Source organism: Grampus griseus (assembly GCF_964374135.1).
Source record: "Grampus griseus genome assembly, chromosome: 21".
Taxonomy (NCBI): domain Eukaryota; kingdom Metazoa; phylum Chordata; class Mammalia; order Artiodactyla; family Delphinidae; genus Grampus; species Grampus griseus.
This window is the reverse complement of record NC_139015.1, coordinates 11,529,378-11,547,751: the sequence shown is the minus strand read 5'-3', so window position 1 is coordinate 11,547,751 and position 18,374 is coordinate 11,529,378. Positions and strand designations below refer to the sequence as shown.

The 18,374-nt window shown below is 49.2% G+C and overlaps 2 protein-coding genes across 8 annotated transcripts in view; one reads left to right on the top strand and one right to left on the bottom strand.

The window, feature by feature from the left end:
- The window catches only part of FBXO25 (F-box protein 25), a 55,863-nt gene extending 46,596 nt beyond the window's left edge, over positions 1 to 9,267 (top strand). For 3 of the 7 annotated variants that reach the window (XM_082680578.1, XM_082680580.1, XM_082680577.1), the window contains exons 10-11: positions 2,096 to 2,122; positions 2,718 to 9,267. In XM_082680578.1, coding sequence (XP_082536704.1) covers positions 2,096 to 2,122; positions 2,718 to 2,807 — 117 coding nt within the window. In that variant the 3' untranslated portion in view covers positions 2,808 to 9,267. The remainder of the gene's footprint in view (positions 1 to 2,095; positions 2,123 to 2,717) is intronic. The other 4 variants (XR_014298452.1, XR_014298453.1, XR_014298454.1 and 1 more) reach the window with 4 other exon arrangements.
- A 6,781-nt stretch (positions 9,268 to 16,048) lies between these two features.
- The window catches only part of TDRP (testis development related protein), a 49,879-nt gene continuing 47,553 nt past the window's right edge, over positions 16,049 to 18,374 (bottom strand). Inside the window, exon 3 of the mRNA XM_082680454.1 lies at positions 16,049 to 17,091. Within this exon, the coding sequence (XP_082536580.1) occupies positions 16,746 to 17,091 (346 nt within the window). The 3' untranslated portion in view covers positions 16,049 to 16,745. The remainder of the gene's footprint in view (positions 17,092 to 18,374) is intronic.

Sequence of the window (18,374 nt, the reverse complement as noted above, 5' to 3'; positions counted from 1 at the left end):
ACATGGAGCGGAGCCCTTATTGTGCGCCCTTGGTCCCAATCACAGGGATAGAAACACATACCCGGGCAGGTGCCCGTGGAAAACACGTGAGGAGGCGTCTTCACGGCTGAGTCAGAGCAGACGAGACCGTCTGGTTGCTGCTCTGAACTGACGCTCCTCCCCAGGGTTTTCTGTTCTGAGCAGATCACTTTATTCCAGAGAGAGACTGGGAGCAGTGGTGTTTCTTCCTGGGGCGGATGTGATGGGCGTTTCTCTAAGAATGCCGTTGCAGTGTGGAGAGTGTGGGAGCCCTGTCTCTGAAGTAGTGAACAGAGAAGCACCCTCCTTAGTCTCCCTGCTGTTGGTGTAAGAATGTGCTGCTGAGGCATCGAGAAGCACGGAAGTTCTGGATTTTTTAAAACTGAGATGTGATTTTTTAGGTTTCCAGAAGAATTGGCCTGCGGATTCTTTTGTTTATGAAAATTCAGAACAAGTGTCTCCTGCTGGTCTTTTGGCTCTGAAATGTTCAGTCTTGCCTTGAAAGCTGAGCACTTCGATGTCCATGCAGCCTCAGGCCTCAGGGCCTGGTTCGGTCCACCCGTGGGGTCACACTGTAGCTTTTTCTCCTAGAGGCCATTCCAACTTTATTCTGAATCTGTGGGTGGAAATTAAAAAAAAAAAAAAAAAAAAGACGAGTCTCTGGAATTTCTGGTGGAAACTGCTTGCAGTGTCAGCTCCCGAGGAAGGCCCCCTGCGTTGCCCCAGCTGACCGGACTCTCCCCCCCGGCTCATCCCACACCATCCCATGGCCTCACCCTAGTTCCCAGCCTCGTGGAGCCTCCTGTCGGGGCAGACCTGCCGCGTGGAGTCGTGAAGGTTAAGCAGTGCCCTGCCCTGCGCGGGGCTGGTGCTCAGAAGTGGCCCCTGCGCTTTGACTCACCTTCGCCAGCACTTTCTGCTGATGGGGAGACAGCAGCGTGACACCATCAGATGCCACCGGGTGCTGGTGGGGACCCGCCATGGTGCGGCTCCCGCACGCTGCCAGACTCGTCCTCTTCCGCCCACGTGGGCCTGGGCTCTGACCTCTCAGCTGCCCCAGCCGTCCTGTCTGTTCTGGCTTCACTCTCTGGAGTCTGGGGGTTAGTTTTCTACCTGCCTTTGTGGGAACTCCTCCAAAGTGAAAGAAGGGGAAATACTGGGCTTAAGAACTGTGCACCACGGTCTTGGAGTCACTGAGCGGAGTCACTCAGGCGAGCGCAGGTGCCGGCTCAGGGTCTGTCTGGCTTCTGTGGGCCGGCCCTCCCGGGTTGCTGAGTAGTGACGCGAGACCGTTGTGTTCCTTCCGCCTGACCGTCCTCCAGCTGAGTTTCTCGACTTCATTGAACTTCGGTCAACACTGGGGGTTGGCTGAGTTGGAAGCCGGACAGAATGAGTCCAGTTAAAGGCTGGGAATCAGGACCCCGTGTCCTTTTTTGTCTCGGCTTGTCCACTGCCAGGTCCACACCGTGGGTCTGTGGCCGGAGCAGGGAGGCTGCTGGCCCCAGCCCGCACTGATGGCCAGCCCCCATCTCCAGCGAGGGTGGGGAAGCCGGGCCAGGTGGCCGGGCCGGCAAGAGGCGAGAGCTGTAGGTTGGTGACCTCGAGCTGAAAATCGTGGATGCGCAGGGGTCCATGCGGGATCCGGGCTCTGGGGTGCCTGGGCTTGCGTGGAGTCTGGTTCGTGCTCTGAATTCCATGGAGTTGACTCTCAGACAGCAAAGAGGGAATGAGGGAGCTTCTGAGAAACCTGCCATAAATATTTGCAGTGTAAACCGTATGTGTCAGTGTCGCTCTGTGCACTTTCAGTGAACAGTTCCGACGGTTATGTAGCTCTGCAGCCTCATCAGTTGTCAGTCCGAGACTCGAGGAAGTGGAAACTGTGGCAGTGTCCCAGGTGGCCCTTCAGGTGCTGGACGGTGCCTCTGATTCAGCTGCCCGATGATTTTAGCCATTTACGTAAATAATACACATCCAGCCTAAATGCTAAGTACAGTCTGGCTCTTCCTAATAACCCTGTTTTCCCTTTTTTCCTCCCTTCTCTGCACTCCTTCCTGACCCTTTCTCCGCCGTCTCCAAGGACTGCCGCCTTGCTTTATTACTCGAGGTACCTCCTGCTCTGCCCGCGTCTGCGCGCGTCCCCAGGAGGCTGGTGCCCCTCAGGCCGCACCCTCTGCTGATGTGCGACTGGCCTGCTTGCTTCGCCACGACCGGGGGTCCCATGAGCTGCCCTGTAGACCAGAGGGAGGGTGTAGACTTGGCCGCCGGGTCCCCGGCCTTACTGGCCCCCAGTCCTGAGGCTGCTCTGTCTCCTGACCTGAGCCCCGTTTCTGCTGCGGGACGCAGTGCTGGGCCCTCTGGTGAGCGGGGTGGGCGGTGCCCAGAGCAGGTCCCGGGGTGGACCCTGACCCACGGCGGGAGGGGAGGAGCGCGGCCAGGACGGGGGCGCAGAGCCCAGGGCTCCCTCTGGGGCCCTAACTCAGGGCGGCCCGTCTCCCCATCCACTGGAGCAGGAATTCCTTCGGGAAGTCTCTCCCCCGGGGAGCCGTGTGGCTGCCTTCATTTTCGTAGTTCTCATCGCTTGCTGTCCACGCACCTTTGTGGTGGGGTCCGGGGTGCGTTTAAACAAGCAGCTGGTGACTTCTGAGCTGCGTTCCCTCCAGAAACACGCCCCGTGTGGTAACAACCCACTCCTCCCGCAGGACTCGGGCCACCCCTGCACGGCTGCTGACCCCGACAGCTGCTTCACGCCCGTGTCCCCGCAGCACTTCATCGACCTCTTCAAGTTCTAAGGGCCCCACCGCGCCGTGGCCTGGGCAGCGTGGTAGGACGCGTCCTTCGTGACCGAGCCGTGACCTGGTGCCCAGGCTGGAGGGCGTGGAGGGACGTGGAAAAGTGCCCTGGCACCTGCGGGCGGGAGCATCTGTTGTTTCCACCCGTGAAGTGGGGCCAGGGAGCCCAAGGAAAATCATTTCTACTTCCTTCTTTAAAAAATGCTTTTCTTCTAAGCGCATTAAAATGTGCAACTTTGCATGTTTGTGAATGTGGTTCAGAAAGAGTCTGTATTTTCAGCACCGCATCCTGTGCTGAACTGACACTAACAGCCAAGCATACGCTTCTTAATTGTCAAATGATAGTTTCCTGATTTTGTAGTGATCGGGGGGCGGGGATAGATCATTGATCCTTGTAAGGACATTGTGCAGAATATTTATTTTTCTTGAGATGTATTTTAACTGTATTGGTCGTGTCCATATGAATCCCCTTGGATACAGAAGGAACCCAGGGAAGTATGTGCATGTCTTCTGGGTGCTCAGCGTTGGGTTGTGAATTGTGCAGACATCCAAGACCCACAAAGGCGTGAGTCTGGGGCTGTGATCCTGGGCTCATGGCCCGATGCTGGCAGGCAGGGGCCCTAACCTGGGGGCCAGCCCAGCGTGACCTGCACTGTACTGCTCTGAATCCCCTTTTGCAGGCAAAGTAATAAATCATGTTTATCTACCGATTTTAACTTCATCAGTTTTGCATCTTACTGAAGGAAGTAGTATCAATGATTTTGATATCATTTATTGAAACCTTTCAAAGATTGTTTTATTTTCAAAGTATTGCATGTACGTTTTAGAAAATTTTGAAAATAAAGGTTTATAAAAGAATAAAACTTGCATATAACCCTGCCACCCAGAGATAGCTGTGCTTGCCAGAAGGAATGCAGGAATGGCCCCGGCAGGTGTAGGGGAGACTGAACAGGGTCAAGGACCCAAGCAAAGTCATTTCTACTTCCTTCTTAGCACATGGAAATTTGCTGTTTTGCATATTTGTAAATAAAGAGTGTATTTTCACTACATTCTGTGCTGAACTGACACAGCCAAGACTATGCTTAATTGTCAAATGATAGTTTCCCTCTGTGTGTATTGGGTGAAAGCTTTTCATAAAACCGTAAACATCATATATACTGTTTTCATTTTATAACCAGCCTTTTTTTCAAAAGTGTTTGTGAAAATATGGTTTTTACTGGCGACCTGGTACCACACAGCTGGAACAGATCACTTTGTGATCAGCATCACCACGTGTGCACCTGTGTGCATCTGCTGATCTCCTTACGATAAACGAGAAGCAGAACCAGGGAAAGGAGTCAGTTGTTTGTAAGGATGTTTCCGGAGCACTGGCGAGGATGGAAGGCGGCATCTTTCTCCCCCGGAGATGGACGTGAAGAGGCTATGAGGTAGGACATGTCTTCTGAAAGCTTATTGGCGAGTTGTTTCTGTATTTTTTTTTTTTTTCTTTTTTCTGCGGTATGCGGGCCTCTCACTGTTGTGGCCTCTCCCGTTGCGGAGCACAGGCTCCGGATGCGCAGGCTCAGCGGCCACGGCTCACGGGCCCAGCCGCTCAGCGGCATATGGGATCTTCCCGGACCGGGGCACGAACCCGCGTCCCCTGCTTCGGCAGGCGGACTTTCAACCACTGCGCCACCAGGGAAGCCCTCTGTATTTTTTTAACATATAAATTTATTTATTTTTGTCTGAGCTGGGTCTTCGTTGTTGTGTGTGGGCTTTCTCTAGTTGAGGCGAGCGGGGGCTACTCTTCATTGTGGTGCACGTGCTTCTCATTCTGGTGGCTTCTCGTTGCAGAGCATGGGCTCTAGGCACGTAGGCTTCAGTGTTTGCAGCACGCAGGCTCTGTAGTTGTGGCACATGGGCTTAGCTGCTCTGCGGAATGTGGGATCTTCCCAGACCAGAGCTCGAACCCGTGCCCCCTGCGTTGGCAGGCGGGTTCTTAACCACTGCGCCACCAGGGAAGCCCTGTATTTTGTTTTGCTTTGGCAAATTACCTAATTGTGTTCTTTGCCTGTTTTACTCTTGGGGTGTTAGTCTTTTTTGTATAAGTTTCTTCTTAGGAGGACGTTAACCTCTTGAAGTGAGTTTTTTCCCCAGATAACATTAAAAGTCTTGGGAGAAGAGTCCAGCTGTTCCCCCTATTAATTAGCCCGTTTCCAGAGGCAGCAGATGTGCTTGGACCCAAAACCGCACACAGGCATTGGCAAAACCTATAGCAGGTGTGCCTGAGCCCGCAGCACTGGGAGGGGGCGTGAGCAGGATACATTTGGGGGCAGGCAGAGAGTTCTAGGCACACAGTTCCTGGGTGCTGATCACTCATTTACGGAAGATCAGATGACGTGAACAGGAAGGGAGGGATCGTCCTGAGCTGCAGGTTCATGTGTCATTTCTGAGTGTGGCTCCATCAGAGGGCTCACCAGACTCGGGCTGCACGGTGTCGCTCCCCACGATGTGTCATCTGCACGCCCTCTACCCTCTCAGCACGGCCAGGAGTGGGCCCAGAGCCACTCCTGCGGGAACTGCCACCCTCAGGAAGTGGCATCTGGAAGTCTGTGGCGTCTTCCTTTGCCTTGAGGTACATTTTCTCACCCGGGTTGTGACTCATGGGCCAGGAGGAGCCACGTTAGGTTCTGCAGCAGGTCCAGGTGCTAGTCTGGGAGTTTCATGGCATCTGTTGTGCGTTTGCTCAGGGCTGTCCATGGAGAACCATGTCTCCTTTAGGGACAGTATTGAAGGATTTGATGTTATCTGATTCTAACAAACATACAGAATCAAACAAAATGCTCATGTAAGGTGTTTGTATACTGATTTTGTATCCTGTAACTTTGCTGAAATCGCTAATTAAACCTAGCGGTATTTTTTGTAGATTCCTTAGGACGTGGATATACATCGTGTCCTCTGCAAATAGAGGTGGCTTTTCACCTTTCCTTCTTTCTTCCCTCCCTCCCTCCCTCTCTCCTCTCCTTCCCAGATTTCCGGCCAGACCCCCATGCACGTGGATGGCAGTGCACACACATCCTAGCCTGTTCCTGGGAGGCTCCCTGCCCTTCGCCTGTGGGTGTGGTGCATGCTGGGCCTCTCTGTGGACGCCTGGATCAGGGTGAGGTGCTCCCATCCAGCCTCGCTTTGTTGACGTTGTTTGTTTTTTTTTTTAATCATGAAAGGATGTTAGATTTTTTCGAGTGCTCTTTCTACATCTACAGAGGTGGTCGTGTGTTGACTTTTGTGTGTTGAACCAACCTTGCATTTTCAGGCCCACGTCCCATGTGGTTTCCATACACAGTTGGTGGGTTTAGTTTGCTGGTTTTACTGAGCATTTTCACAAGAGAGATTAGCTGTGCTTTTCTGGTGAGTCTTTGTCTGGTTTTGGTATCAGGGTGAAAACAGCCTCCTAGAAGGGGCTTGCCTTGGGAGTGTTCCCTCCCATTTTCTGGGAAGGGTTTGTGAAGAATTGGTGTGTGTCCTCCTTTAAGCATTAGGATAATTCCTTGGAAACTGAAGTTACTGAGGAGAAGCGTCTGTTTTCAGTTTAGTGACATCCTCCCTTTTGGAAAATCCTTTGCCTTTAACGGGATAGCTGAGACGTATCTTGGTTAGAGCTCATTTTCTTCATCATGGGCCCTAACCTAGCAATAAACAGGCTGTAAACTTCATCTGCTGCTTTCCTCCATAGTTACAGAAGGAAGTGTGCTGAAAACCACAGATGAAAAGGCAGAAGCTGTCTTGGCTTATGACATTTCTTTCTTTCATTAACGGTGTGAGAAAATGCATATGCTTCACTCCTCTCCCTTTCCTGTATTCCCCACCAAACGCAGCATCACCCCCACCCGGTGAGATACCCAAGGATCTGCAAACCTGGGAGGGAAAACCCTGAGGGACCCAGTGATTTCCTGCTGCCGACACCTGCTCGGCTGAAAGGCCCGACATCCACTTGCTTCTCAGCTCGCACCCCCCTGCTCCTATCTGGGTGTGGTCGCGTCTTCTGACCTCACTCCCGACAAGCTCTGCTTTCTGTCCCTTTTTGCAGAGGAAGGAGACCCTCACTTTTGGAGAACAGTGTCCCCTGGGCGCCCCCCAGAATCCCAGCAGGGACGTGCCACGTGCACCTTCCCGACCCCTGCTATGGCTAGTGTGGCCTGCTCCTTCCCACCGCACAGGTGTGACTGCAGTGCCCCCTCGCCAGCACCTTCTGGGTGTCATTGGCACATGCATCTCTCAGGCGTATTCCTGGGGGTTCTGCTGCCCTCCCCACCCCCAGCACCGACTCAGGCCCACATGGAGAACAGAGGTGCTCAGAGCACAGCCACCTGAGGACGCGAGAGGGCTTTTCACGTGTCTCTCGCTCAGGATGGCGAGATTCTCCACACACGGTGTTTGTTCTTCTGTGTCAGACAGGAGAGACACCTCAACTATGTTGTTTTTATTATTTGGATAAAATTTTCACTTTTCTTTGACAGTCATTTGAGAAATTTGCACAGACGAATGCAAGTAGCTTTTTACTATTTAATCTACATAGAAAATTCAAATGTCATTAAAAAATTTTAATTGCAGTAAAATACACATAAAATTTGCCATCTTAACCATGTTTCAGTGTACAGTCCAGTGGCATTAGGTACATTCACATTGTTGTGCAAACACCACCACCATCATCTACAGAACACTTTTTATCTCTGCAAACAGAAATTGTCCCCATTAAACACTAATTCCCCTTCCCCACCCACCAGCCTCTGGCCCCCACCATCTACTTTGTCTCTATGGATCTGACTGCTGTAGACACACCATGTAACTGGAATCATAAAGTAGTTGTCTTTTCATCCGTGTTGTAGCATCGCTCAGGATTTCCTTCACTTGTGAGCTGAATAGTGTTCCATTGTGTGGTTGGACCACATTCTGTTTCTCTGTCTGTTGATGGGCACTTGGGTTGCTTCCACCTTTGGGCTGCTGTGAACATGGTGTACAAATCTCTCTTCTAGATAAAGGTTTCGTTTCCTTTTGAATGTATACCCAGAAGTGGAATTGCTGGATCATGTGCTAATTATATAGTTAATATTTTGAGGAACCACCATACTATTTTCCATGGTGGGAGTGTACAATGGTGCAGCCTCTAACAGTGCCCAGGGGCTCCAGTTTCTCTACATCCTCACCAACACTTGTTATCTTGTGAGGCTGGGCTTTTTTTGTTCGTTTTTTATAGTAGTTGTCCACATGGTTGGGAGGTGATATCTCATTATGGCTTTGATTTTCATTTCCCTGATGAGAAGTGATGTTGAGCATCTTCTCCTGTGCTTGTTGGCTGTTTATATGTCTTTCTTGGGGAAATGTCTATTCAGGTCCTTTGCCCTCTTTTTAATTGAGTTGTATGTGGCTTTGTTGTTGAATATAGAAAGAACTACTACAACTCTGGACACTAAGTCCTTATCAGCTAGACAACTTGAAAATGTTCTCTCCGATTCCCTAGGTTGCCTTTTCACTCTGTTGACTGTGTCCTGGGACGCACAGAGGTTTTAAATTTTGATGTCCGATTTCTCTGTTCTTTTTTTTGGTGCCTGCACATTTTGTCATATCCAGGACTTCATTGCCAAATCCAATGTCATGAAGCTTTCTCCCTATGTTTTCTTCTAAGAGTTTTATAGTTTTAATTTTTGCACATAGCATAATAAGGTAAGGATCCAACTTCATTCGTTTGCATGTGGATATGTGGTTTTCCCAGCAACGTGTGTTGACTGTCCTTTCCCTACTGAATGGTTTTGGCACCCTTGTTGAAAATCATTTGACCAAATATGCCATTATGACTTGGGTGGGGATTGTATTGACTCTATAGATTGCTTTGGGTGGAAGTTTTCCAATCCATGAACATGGGATGGCTTCCATTTATTTGTGTCTTTTTCTTTCAGCCTTTTTTCACTCAGTTCATTCCTAAGTGTTTTATTCTTTTTGTTGCCATTAAAAAATGAAATTTTCTTAATTTCCTCTTTGGATTTTTCATTGTTATTGTATAGAAATGCAACTGATGTTTGTATGTTGATTTTTTTGTTGTCTTTAGGATTTTCTACATGTAAGATCATGCCACCTGCAAACAGAAAATTTTAATACTTCCTTTCCAATTTGGATGCTTTATTTCTTTTTCTTGCCCAGATGGCTCTGTCTGGTGCAGACTTCCAATCTGTGTGGAACAGAAGTAGTGAGAGTGGGCATTTTGTCTTGTTCCTGATCTTAGAGGAAAAGCTTTCAGTCTTTCAGCATTGAGAGGGTGTCAGCTGGGACTTTTTATATGGCTGTATAATGTTGGGGCAGTTTCCTTCTATTCAGAATTAGTTGAGTATTTCCATCGTGAAAGGGTGTTGAATTTTGTCAACTGCTTTTTCTGCATCAATTGAAATGATCATGTTTTTCCTTTGTTCTGTGTATAATAACGTGTATTAAATTGATTGATCTAATGGTGGATATTGTCTCTTCTTGAAGTGGGGTATTGGGGTCTCCTACTATAATATAGAGCTGGCTCTTCTTTCCTCAGTGTTTGCTTCATATGTTTAGAAGCGCTAATGTTTGTTCATGTATGTTTATGATTATTACATCTTCTTGGTAAATTCTCAACTTTTTAATTTAAACAACATGAAGATGATGAAATTACAGGATTATGGGATTTACTTTAACATAGTTAATTCTCTTGGTTGAGGCTAGGGGGTGACTAAAGATAAAACAAGACTGGCCAGGAGCTGAAAACTGTAGAGGGGAAGGATGTGTACATGAAGGAGTTTTCACCAGGGTTCAGCAGATTTTCTGTGAGGAGGCAGGTGTTAAATATTTTTGGCTTTCCAGGGCCCACATTCTCTCTTGCAGCCATAGACAATCTATACGTAACTCAGACTTCAGCTGCGTGGGGGACATTGATAGCGAGTGTTCCAATTAAACTCTGTGGGATTTCATGTGTCACAGTATATTATTCTTTTAAGTTGTTCTACCATTTGAAAATGTAAACATTCTTAACTTGTATGCCATATAAGTAAGTACAGGGGGACGGCCACAGTTGTCCACCAGGCTGTAGTGTGCCAGCCATGATTTATATAATTTTGTTTCTTCTTTTGGATATGTTTGCTATTTTCCATTTAAAAACTGAGGTGTTACTTTTTCAGCAACATTTGTCGCCCTCTTTTTTTATCACAAAAGTAATTATATTCACTGTAAAAAGTTTTGTTAAAAAGCCAATATACAAAAAAAAAGAAAATGCTACCCATAATTCTACTTCAAGGTAATTACTTACATTTTGATATCTTTCCAGTATTTTATCTCACATTGCCTTTTGAAGCTCTGTAAGCACCCAAAATTATAAAGTGAGAGAAACAGCGAAGTACTAGAATAGAGCTGCGTATCTCCTGGGGGAGAGCAATGCCCTCATCTGGGTCCTGCTCACTGGTTCCCAAGGGAAACTGGTCTTCCAGGTGCTTCTGCATGTTGAGCTTTGGAGATTTCTTACAGAACAAAAATTCTTGGCATCCTCCTGCTAGCTTACTGAGCCAGTTCTAAGTTTCTAGGGAGAAGAGAATTTTGAAACCCTAGCCTCTAAAGAAAGAAATACTTCTCAGAAAGAAAAAGCAAATGATATTTTTCCCATCACCACCCCCTTCCAGATTTATTCAACTCTCTTGAAAGCTAAAATTCTACCCTGCCTTTATCACTAAATTCTGCAATTCTGAAAAGTCATGCTGAGACATTAACTTCTAATTATATAAACTTGTCCACCACTTCACTGAGGCCAAAGACCCTGGAGGGAGACTGGCGACCAGAAGACAGATGACAGAGGCCTGGGACAGAATCAGAAACTTGGCCGATACCCAGAGAAAGGACTCTTGAGTATCAGAACCCAGCACAAAGCCGTGGATTTGTACAGAAGCAAGTCCCCAGACACACATTCCTGCAGGCGGAGAGAGGCAACTGCAGGCAGGCGAGGCGGGAGGGAACCTGTCATCCCCATGCCCACATTTCACACCTACCTGAGTATCGGCTGAGCCCCTGCAGCAGGCCAGGCACAATGCACACACCATGTCGTGGTCTTGAGGACAAGATTAAAAGCAGCTAAAAGGACATTTTCCAGACAACTGGGAAAACCTGGCTGTATCTATGGGTATCGGATGATGTTAGGGAATGGTTAATTTTGTGAGGTGTGCCATTGACGTAGTAGTTAGTTATGCTGGGGGAATAGCTTCGTTTTTAGAAATGCATGCTGTACGCATTCAGGAGCGAAACGTCACGATGTCTGTAATTTACTTTTAAGTGGTGAATATATATCTCAGCCTTGAAATCGTTTATCAGGTAAAACACACACGTGAAGCAAATATGACACGTTCAGCAACTGTGGAATCTCAGTGGCTGAGTTGCCCACTGCACTGTTCTTACCTTTGCATAGATATTTTCCATAATACAGTTTTTAAAAACTGAAATGCCTGTCACTTCCATATTGAAATGTGACGGGTTAATTATGAAAAATAACCACCACTTAGAGGTTTAGGTGTAATCTGGCCTCCCTTGCACATGCCTGCTGCTACCGGGCTCAGGAGTGGCACACGCTGTACAGAAAAAGCACAACTCTTAACACTCCCACACACACTGAGACCCGGGGGCCCCCAATTCCTCAGGACCCACAGAGTGACCGAGGCGTGGGGACTCCTGTTCACAGCCGAGCGTGGCCTTTCCTGTTGTTAAAAGGAGAATGACTGTTTCACTGGGGATGGTTCTCCTGGACGAGCTGTGAATGCACGGAAGCTGGGCGCTGGCTTCCTCACCATCGGGACCCTGGGTGGCTGACAGGTGCGAAAAGCTTAGTCCAGGAGGAGCCCCTTTCCTTGAACCAGCCTCGCAGAGCCTGCAGATCTGGAGTAACCTCCCGCTCCGAGGCCCTGGCACCCCTGCTGCCCCAGGAACGTCTCCCAAACTCTGCCAGCCTCTCAGCTTCCCGTCCACCAGCTACACGGCCTCCTCACCCCACTGAATCCCATGCTCCGTCCGCTTCATGAAAACGTTTGCCCGGTGCATACGGGCAGGGGGCTCCACCCGTCCAGGAGGGACCGCCAGGTGGGGACACCTGCCCAGACGCCCCGCAGCCTCGCCTGGCCCTCACCACCGCATTCCATGCCAGCCACACCCTGTCCAGCCACGCCTTCTGCAACGAGGGACAAACTGTGTGGCCTCCCGAGGTCTAAGCCAGCATTTAGACCCCGTCCCTGTGAGTCTGAAGCCAGGCCCTGCACCCCCAACCAGTGCTGGGGACACGTCAGACCCCTCAGAACAGCAGGTGCCTCCGGCTTCCCCACCTGGATCTCAGCTCCTGGTCCAATGAGTGCCTGGGCACAAATACCCTCGGAGCCTCACTCTGATCATCTGGGAAACGGGCGCAGCGGCACCGCCTCTGGGAGCCCCGATGGACCAGGTGCCCCGCAGGAGGCCGGGCGGCACCAGGGAGTGGAGTGGACGGCGCCTGAGACCCTCGCCCGACGCCAGAGTCTGAGGTCTCCTCACCGCCCTCCCCCCGCGAGGCAGATGCACACGCCACAGCCACGTGTCATCTCTCCCTTGCTGTTCTGTTTAAAGCCACCATTTCTAAATTCAGAATTTCTGCATGAAGGCTAGAGTCGCCACTTGGGAACTGGAACACAGACACTCGGTCAGAAAAGACGGCCTCTTCCTCACAGGGAAGAAGCCAATTTTCGGTTTATTACCCCCATGGCTTCACTACCGAGCGGGTCAGGGCCCCCTGCAGGGCTGGCCCGGCCACACCTCACCTTCCCATGACCTCAGGCCCAGCCGCAGCGCCCTGACCTGTCCTTGTGCGAACACAGCGGGGAGACGACATGGTTAGAAAAACCCAGAGCGGAGCTGGTTTGCTTGTTAATACGGTCTGTACGCTTGTCTAACTGATTTTTCAAAATACCCCAGAAGGCGTGAAAAACATAGAGGTGAAAGTCACCTGCAATCCCTCATCCGAATGCAACCGTTAAAAGGTCTCGTCTGCCACGTCATTCTCCCCGTGGGTTTGAGGAAAGTCGGGTGCTGGGCCACTGTTTCCAGGGTAACACGATGACCTCATCAGGGGCACCAAATCCGGGGTGCTACCCAGCTATGCGGGGCTTTCCTTCTAGACCCATGTGACACCTCACACCCTGGGGGTCACCTTTGCGTTCATCACCCTGTTACTAAAGGACACAGCTCAAATATTTTCCAAATCCTGAGACGGCTTCTTTCAGTAGAAATTTTACATTTTTCAACAGTGGGCAAAATCTATCAATAGTTCATCACTTTGTTCTGCTATTAGTGAAGATTGGTAATTTTTCATTGCAACGTGACTCTGCACAACATGAATCGAAAGCCATTTAGGTTACAAAGTAGCGCTTTTTCTGAAAACAGGTGCATTCAGCTGGCTGAACGTTAACAGCTGGCCAGCACCGAGTGGACCAGGCTGGGACAGGATGTGGCCATCCACCACCCTACCCCACCCCCCTGCCCCAGGAGCCCCAAGGGACCCTGCGACCCAGGAGGTGCCCTGCAGACAGTTCTGGACCAGGCTGGGTCCTGTATCCACGATTACAAACTACAGAACACAGCCGTGAGGACACGCACTCACCACGACAGCATCACGTGTGGGTCACAGCCCCATCAGACCCTTGTGGTGAAGCGGCAACTACTAGGAAGTGACGGTGCCTGTCCTCAGGGCACAGGCGCTGGGAAACCCCCTCGGAGGGCGTTCCTGCCCCGCATCCATCACCCAGAACCGCTCTTCTGCCAAAAGCAAGCAGTGGCAGCAGCAGGTCCCTTGGTTAGTCATTCAGCACTGTCTGTACCCCCCTTTGGACTATTTTATCACAAAGTTAAATTTTTAGCCAATTCATTTCTTTAAAGCTTATTAAATAGTGTCCTGCCCTTCTTTTGTTCAAATATCAACTGAGAACCATAAAAACTATAAAGTATATATATATAAATGGCTAGAAGTAAATGGGGAGAAAGAAGAGAAAGTCCCCGGCCTGTGACAACAGTCAGAAAATATCTGGTGACGTATGTCTGTGAGTGAGCACCTGAGGTTCAGGGTCTGAAACCACCAGCGGAAGCACACGCCCCCAGAGGCAGGTGTAGAGCAGGACGGGAGCAGGAGTGGGTGAGGTGGGGGGGAGGGGAGGAAGAGGGGACGAGGGCAGGGACAGGCCAGGAGACCAGCGAGGGAAAGGCAGAAACACGCACACCACGGGAAAGGAAGGTGGTGGGACTCGGACGTGTCACCTGGCTTGAGACGGCATCGTGGTCATCCAGTCCCTAAGGGAGGTCAGGGTTTCTCTCCAGAAGAGGCCACTGTTTGAGAAAAACAGATGGAAACCTTTTTACAAGATGAAGATGATTAAGTAAAGAACGTCCTCCTGTCAGCTGGGTGCTGAGGGGGGGCTTGCTTCAGGCTCTAACTCGTGGAGTCACTGCAGTAAAATCGGAAGCGGGCCCAGGGCAGGGCAGGCGCAGCGCCTGCTGTTCCCAAACAGCGTCCATTCAGATCCACAAACGATGACCCTGACAGCTGAGGCTGAAGGTGGTCGTTTATTTGTGAGTCTACACATTCTGTTGGCATCTTAAATGAGGCTGAAGGTGTCGAGACGGGCACCATCAGCTCTGAGTGACTGAGTCACCGGAAGCAGATGCCAGTAACCGTGCAAACTAACAGTCAGAGTGTAGAAAGCATGTTTTATTTTAAGAAACCTCAGCATTAAGAATTCAACCTTCTTTGAAGCCAATCACTTTTCTGTTAAAAACGACAGTCGAAAGAGCAGACACTTCACTCTTCACACAGAGAAGCTATGTTTTTACAGAATTCAAACAAACCTCTTCTCTCATCAGCCAGTGAACAAAACAAAGATGCTTCGGTAAATTCTATCAAGAAAAAATATCTTTCCCCCAAAGCATACCAATAAATATTTATATTAAAACCCACAAATATTTTTGTTTAATCAGATACAACAGAAGAAAAATTCATTTTTACGTTTATCTTTGTAGATAAGTGTGATTTATGTGCATATTCCAACCCCGGTCTGGTTTTGAGGAACAATCGTATGAAGAGTTGTTCTGCCAGCTGTGCACCACGGGTGTGTCACGGGCACTGAGTGTCACAGCACACGGGCACAGGCTCCCCACAGTGAGGACACTGTCCCCACCACCGTGCTGAGCTCCCTGCCTAGAGCCTCGGACACGAGGTCTGCCTCCCTGCACCTCAACACAGGATTAGCCCAAGACAAGCCCGCGGCTCCTGCTTTAAAATCCTCGCGTAAATGACGGCCTGGAGCTCGTCTGCAGCCACAGCAAGCTTCTCTTTAGGGAGAAGGACTACAGTCTATGGACTGAACTGTTTCCCCGAGGAAACACGGTTTTCAGTTCCAGTATTAACATTTCAAGGTTCTAACGCAAACTGGATTTTACCACCACTTACATGTCCCCCTTTCAAGGCTCAGTGAAGTAAACTTCTTGTCTCTTAGAAAAAGATGGACATAGATGACTGATGGACGCTACGTAGACAGAGGGAGATGGTTAGAGGACAGGTATACATTGTACATAGATGGCTGGAGATGACAGAGTGTAGACAGATGACTGATTGAGAAATGACAGATGACAGGCAGACACTGTCACCCCCCGGAGTCCACAGAACTGCTAAATGGCACCCCTTTACGTCGAACAGCACAGAACTGAACACTGAGGACAGTGGCTTTTAAAGAGAGGAATGCACAGTGTAACTGGAGGTTTTTGTTTTTAACCAAAAAACCCCAATACCTTCTCTGTGAAGCCACCGTGACCTGAGATAGACACGTACTCCTGTGGATCGGAGCTGTCCTGCTGAGGACACACGTGCACGGGTACCTGACCACGGGGCCAGTCTATCAGGGAGGCAGAGAGCAAGTCTGGAGACACACGAGATGCCTCAGTGACATGCCCAAACCAGCCAGTCTCTCATTTGAAAAAACAAAACCCTGGGTGTTAGAGAAGAGAGGCACTTTCATCATTTTACATACAGTTTTAACTCTTAACAAGCGAGTTATTATTTTCCAAACAAAATTAACTGTCAAGTTACTAAAACTGATCCATGCTTTATATATAGCATTCTTTGATCTGCAATCAAAAACCGAGAACAAAGTTTTAGAAGAAAATAAGATCAATATTTAAAAGTTCAGGAGAAATAAAAATAAAACGTCAAGGTAAGAACCACTGTCATCATCTAATGCGCGTACAGGAGGCTGGAGATGAAGACGCGTTTGCAGACAGTGCATTCACGCTGATCAGATACAGCCTTTGCTTCTCCAGGGTTTATTCTGCTTGCATATTTTAAAATTTAGTACAAAAGAAGAGTTAACACAATGTAACATGACCTTTGGAAGATTCATTTTACACCTGGATTGCAGGTTTCTGGCAACAGAAGAGAACTGCGCAGCTGCTACATTCTTGTGTCATAGACTACACGTATGTGCTACATGCAGAGAAAGGGATCAAGACACGGAACAAAGAACTGCAACCGAGGACACAGGAAGACGGTTTTGTGGCAAAATGCAAATTACCACTGCGCTCCTCCTGGACAGCAGCAAACCTCACGTCTCCAGTCTCAGCAACACGTGGACGACAGGAGGACGTTTCCACATAAGGCAGTTGATGTGCGGTCCCTGTTTGTGTCCACTGAGGAATTTCCTAAGTAAGCATTTGAAGAGGAGAGTCCAAATAAAACAGCACAGGGCAGATTCTCTGCAGTTTTCATCAGGGAAAGACCAAACTTGATACTCTACTAAAAACACACTGTGATACAGCAAACTCTAGGAATCTGAATGAAATGAGATACAAAGGTGCAAAATCAGGCAGACCTTGGTTTGTGAACTCGCAGGAGTGGGGCCGTCACTCCAGCTCCTCCCAGTCGTCCGTCAGGTGGCCTCTGCTCTGCCGACGGATGCTGACCAGCTTCCCCGCTGACCTGAGGCTCCAGCGCGAGCTGTTCCCGGCACCGGCCAGGCTGGTGTACTTGGTGGAGCCCCTGGCGTCCTCTTCCCAGCCCGGCCCGGACAGACGGTCACTCATGGGGTCGCCCGAGTTGGCTGCCACGTCTTCAAGAATAAGTTTTGGTGGCTCCCAACCTTCGATCTCATCTGGTTTCTTAGACTGTGTACTCTGTTTCAAAACCAAATTGTCCCAAAATCCAGACTTCTTCTCCGTCTTCAAGTCTTCTTTTAATCGTAAGTTAGTTCTACAGGAGACGAAAGAGTTAAGTGTTGGTGATCAATCATCTCAGAGCCTCAAGTTGTGTTTATTTTATAAAATAAAAGGTTCTTTTTTAAAAAAGTCTTGTTTGGAAAGCTCACACAGATTTATACGTAAAACTTGAAATATTAATATTAATAAGGAAAAAGCAGTCACTACACATGATTAGGGAAACTTGTGAACGCTGTATTTAAGGTACCACACTTGGCAAAATGCAAAGTCACTCTCAAACAGAAGAGAAAAAAGCAGACTGTCTCAAGGCCACACGGAAGGCCGAGCTCGTCTCTGAACCAACCTGAGAAAAGAAGCCCCAGGTCCAGATTCAGAAACGGGGGGTTACTCCATTTACCACAGGTTCAGTTTTCCACAGGTTTATTCAGAGCTGCAGCCTCAGATGTTCAGAGCTCAGAGCGCTGTGCGCTCTGAGGAAAATACGGCCGACTGTGGAGGCGAATGTTCACACACGACTCAGGGCTCTGGCCGCAGTCCCCCAGCCTGGCGGCCGGGAGCATCCCCAGGACACGGGTAAAAACGCCGGCGTCCAGGCCCGACCCCTTCAGAGTCTCATTTAATTGGACCGAGGGGCCAGGACACAGGCGTGTTTTCAGGCCCCCTGTCAGCTGCCACCCTGACATCCAAGAGGACCGACTTACACAGTCCCTGCAGAGAGGGCGCATGAGGTCACGACCACGGGGTCAGAGGCAGGGGAGGGCCAGACAGTGCTGGGGGGTCATGAGTGCTGCCGAGGCACCCGGTCCTCGGGAGAGAAGCCTCTCTACGGTCAGACTCACCAGGAGTCACCTGCCACTGGCAATTCCACTAGGTCGTCACTGAACTTATATTTTCATCTTTAAAAACATTTTTTTGTTGTTGGCCATGCCGCATGGCTTGTGGGATCTTAGTTCCCCAACCAGGGATCAAATCCAGGCCCACGGCAGTGAAAGCGCAGAGTACTAACCAGTGGACTGCCAGGGAACTCCCTAAATACATTTTTTAAACTTTCAAAATATTTATAATAAATTAGCACTGTCAGCTTAAATATATTCAGTTTTCTAAAATCTGTTTTTTTTAATTTATTTATTTTTGGCTGTGTTGGGTTTTTGTTGCTGTCCACAGGCTTTCTCTTGTGGCATGCAGGCTTCTCATTACGGTGGCTTCTCTTGTTGCAGAGCACGGGCTCTAGGTGCGTGGGCTTCAGTAGTTGTGGCACATGGGCCCAGTAGTTGTGGCTTGTGGGCTCTAGAGCACAGGCTCAGTAGTTGTGGTGCA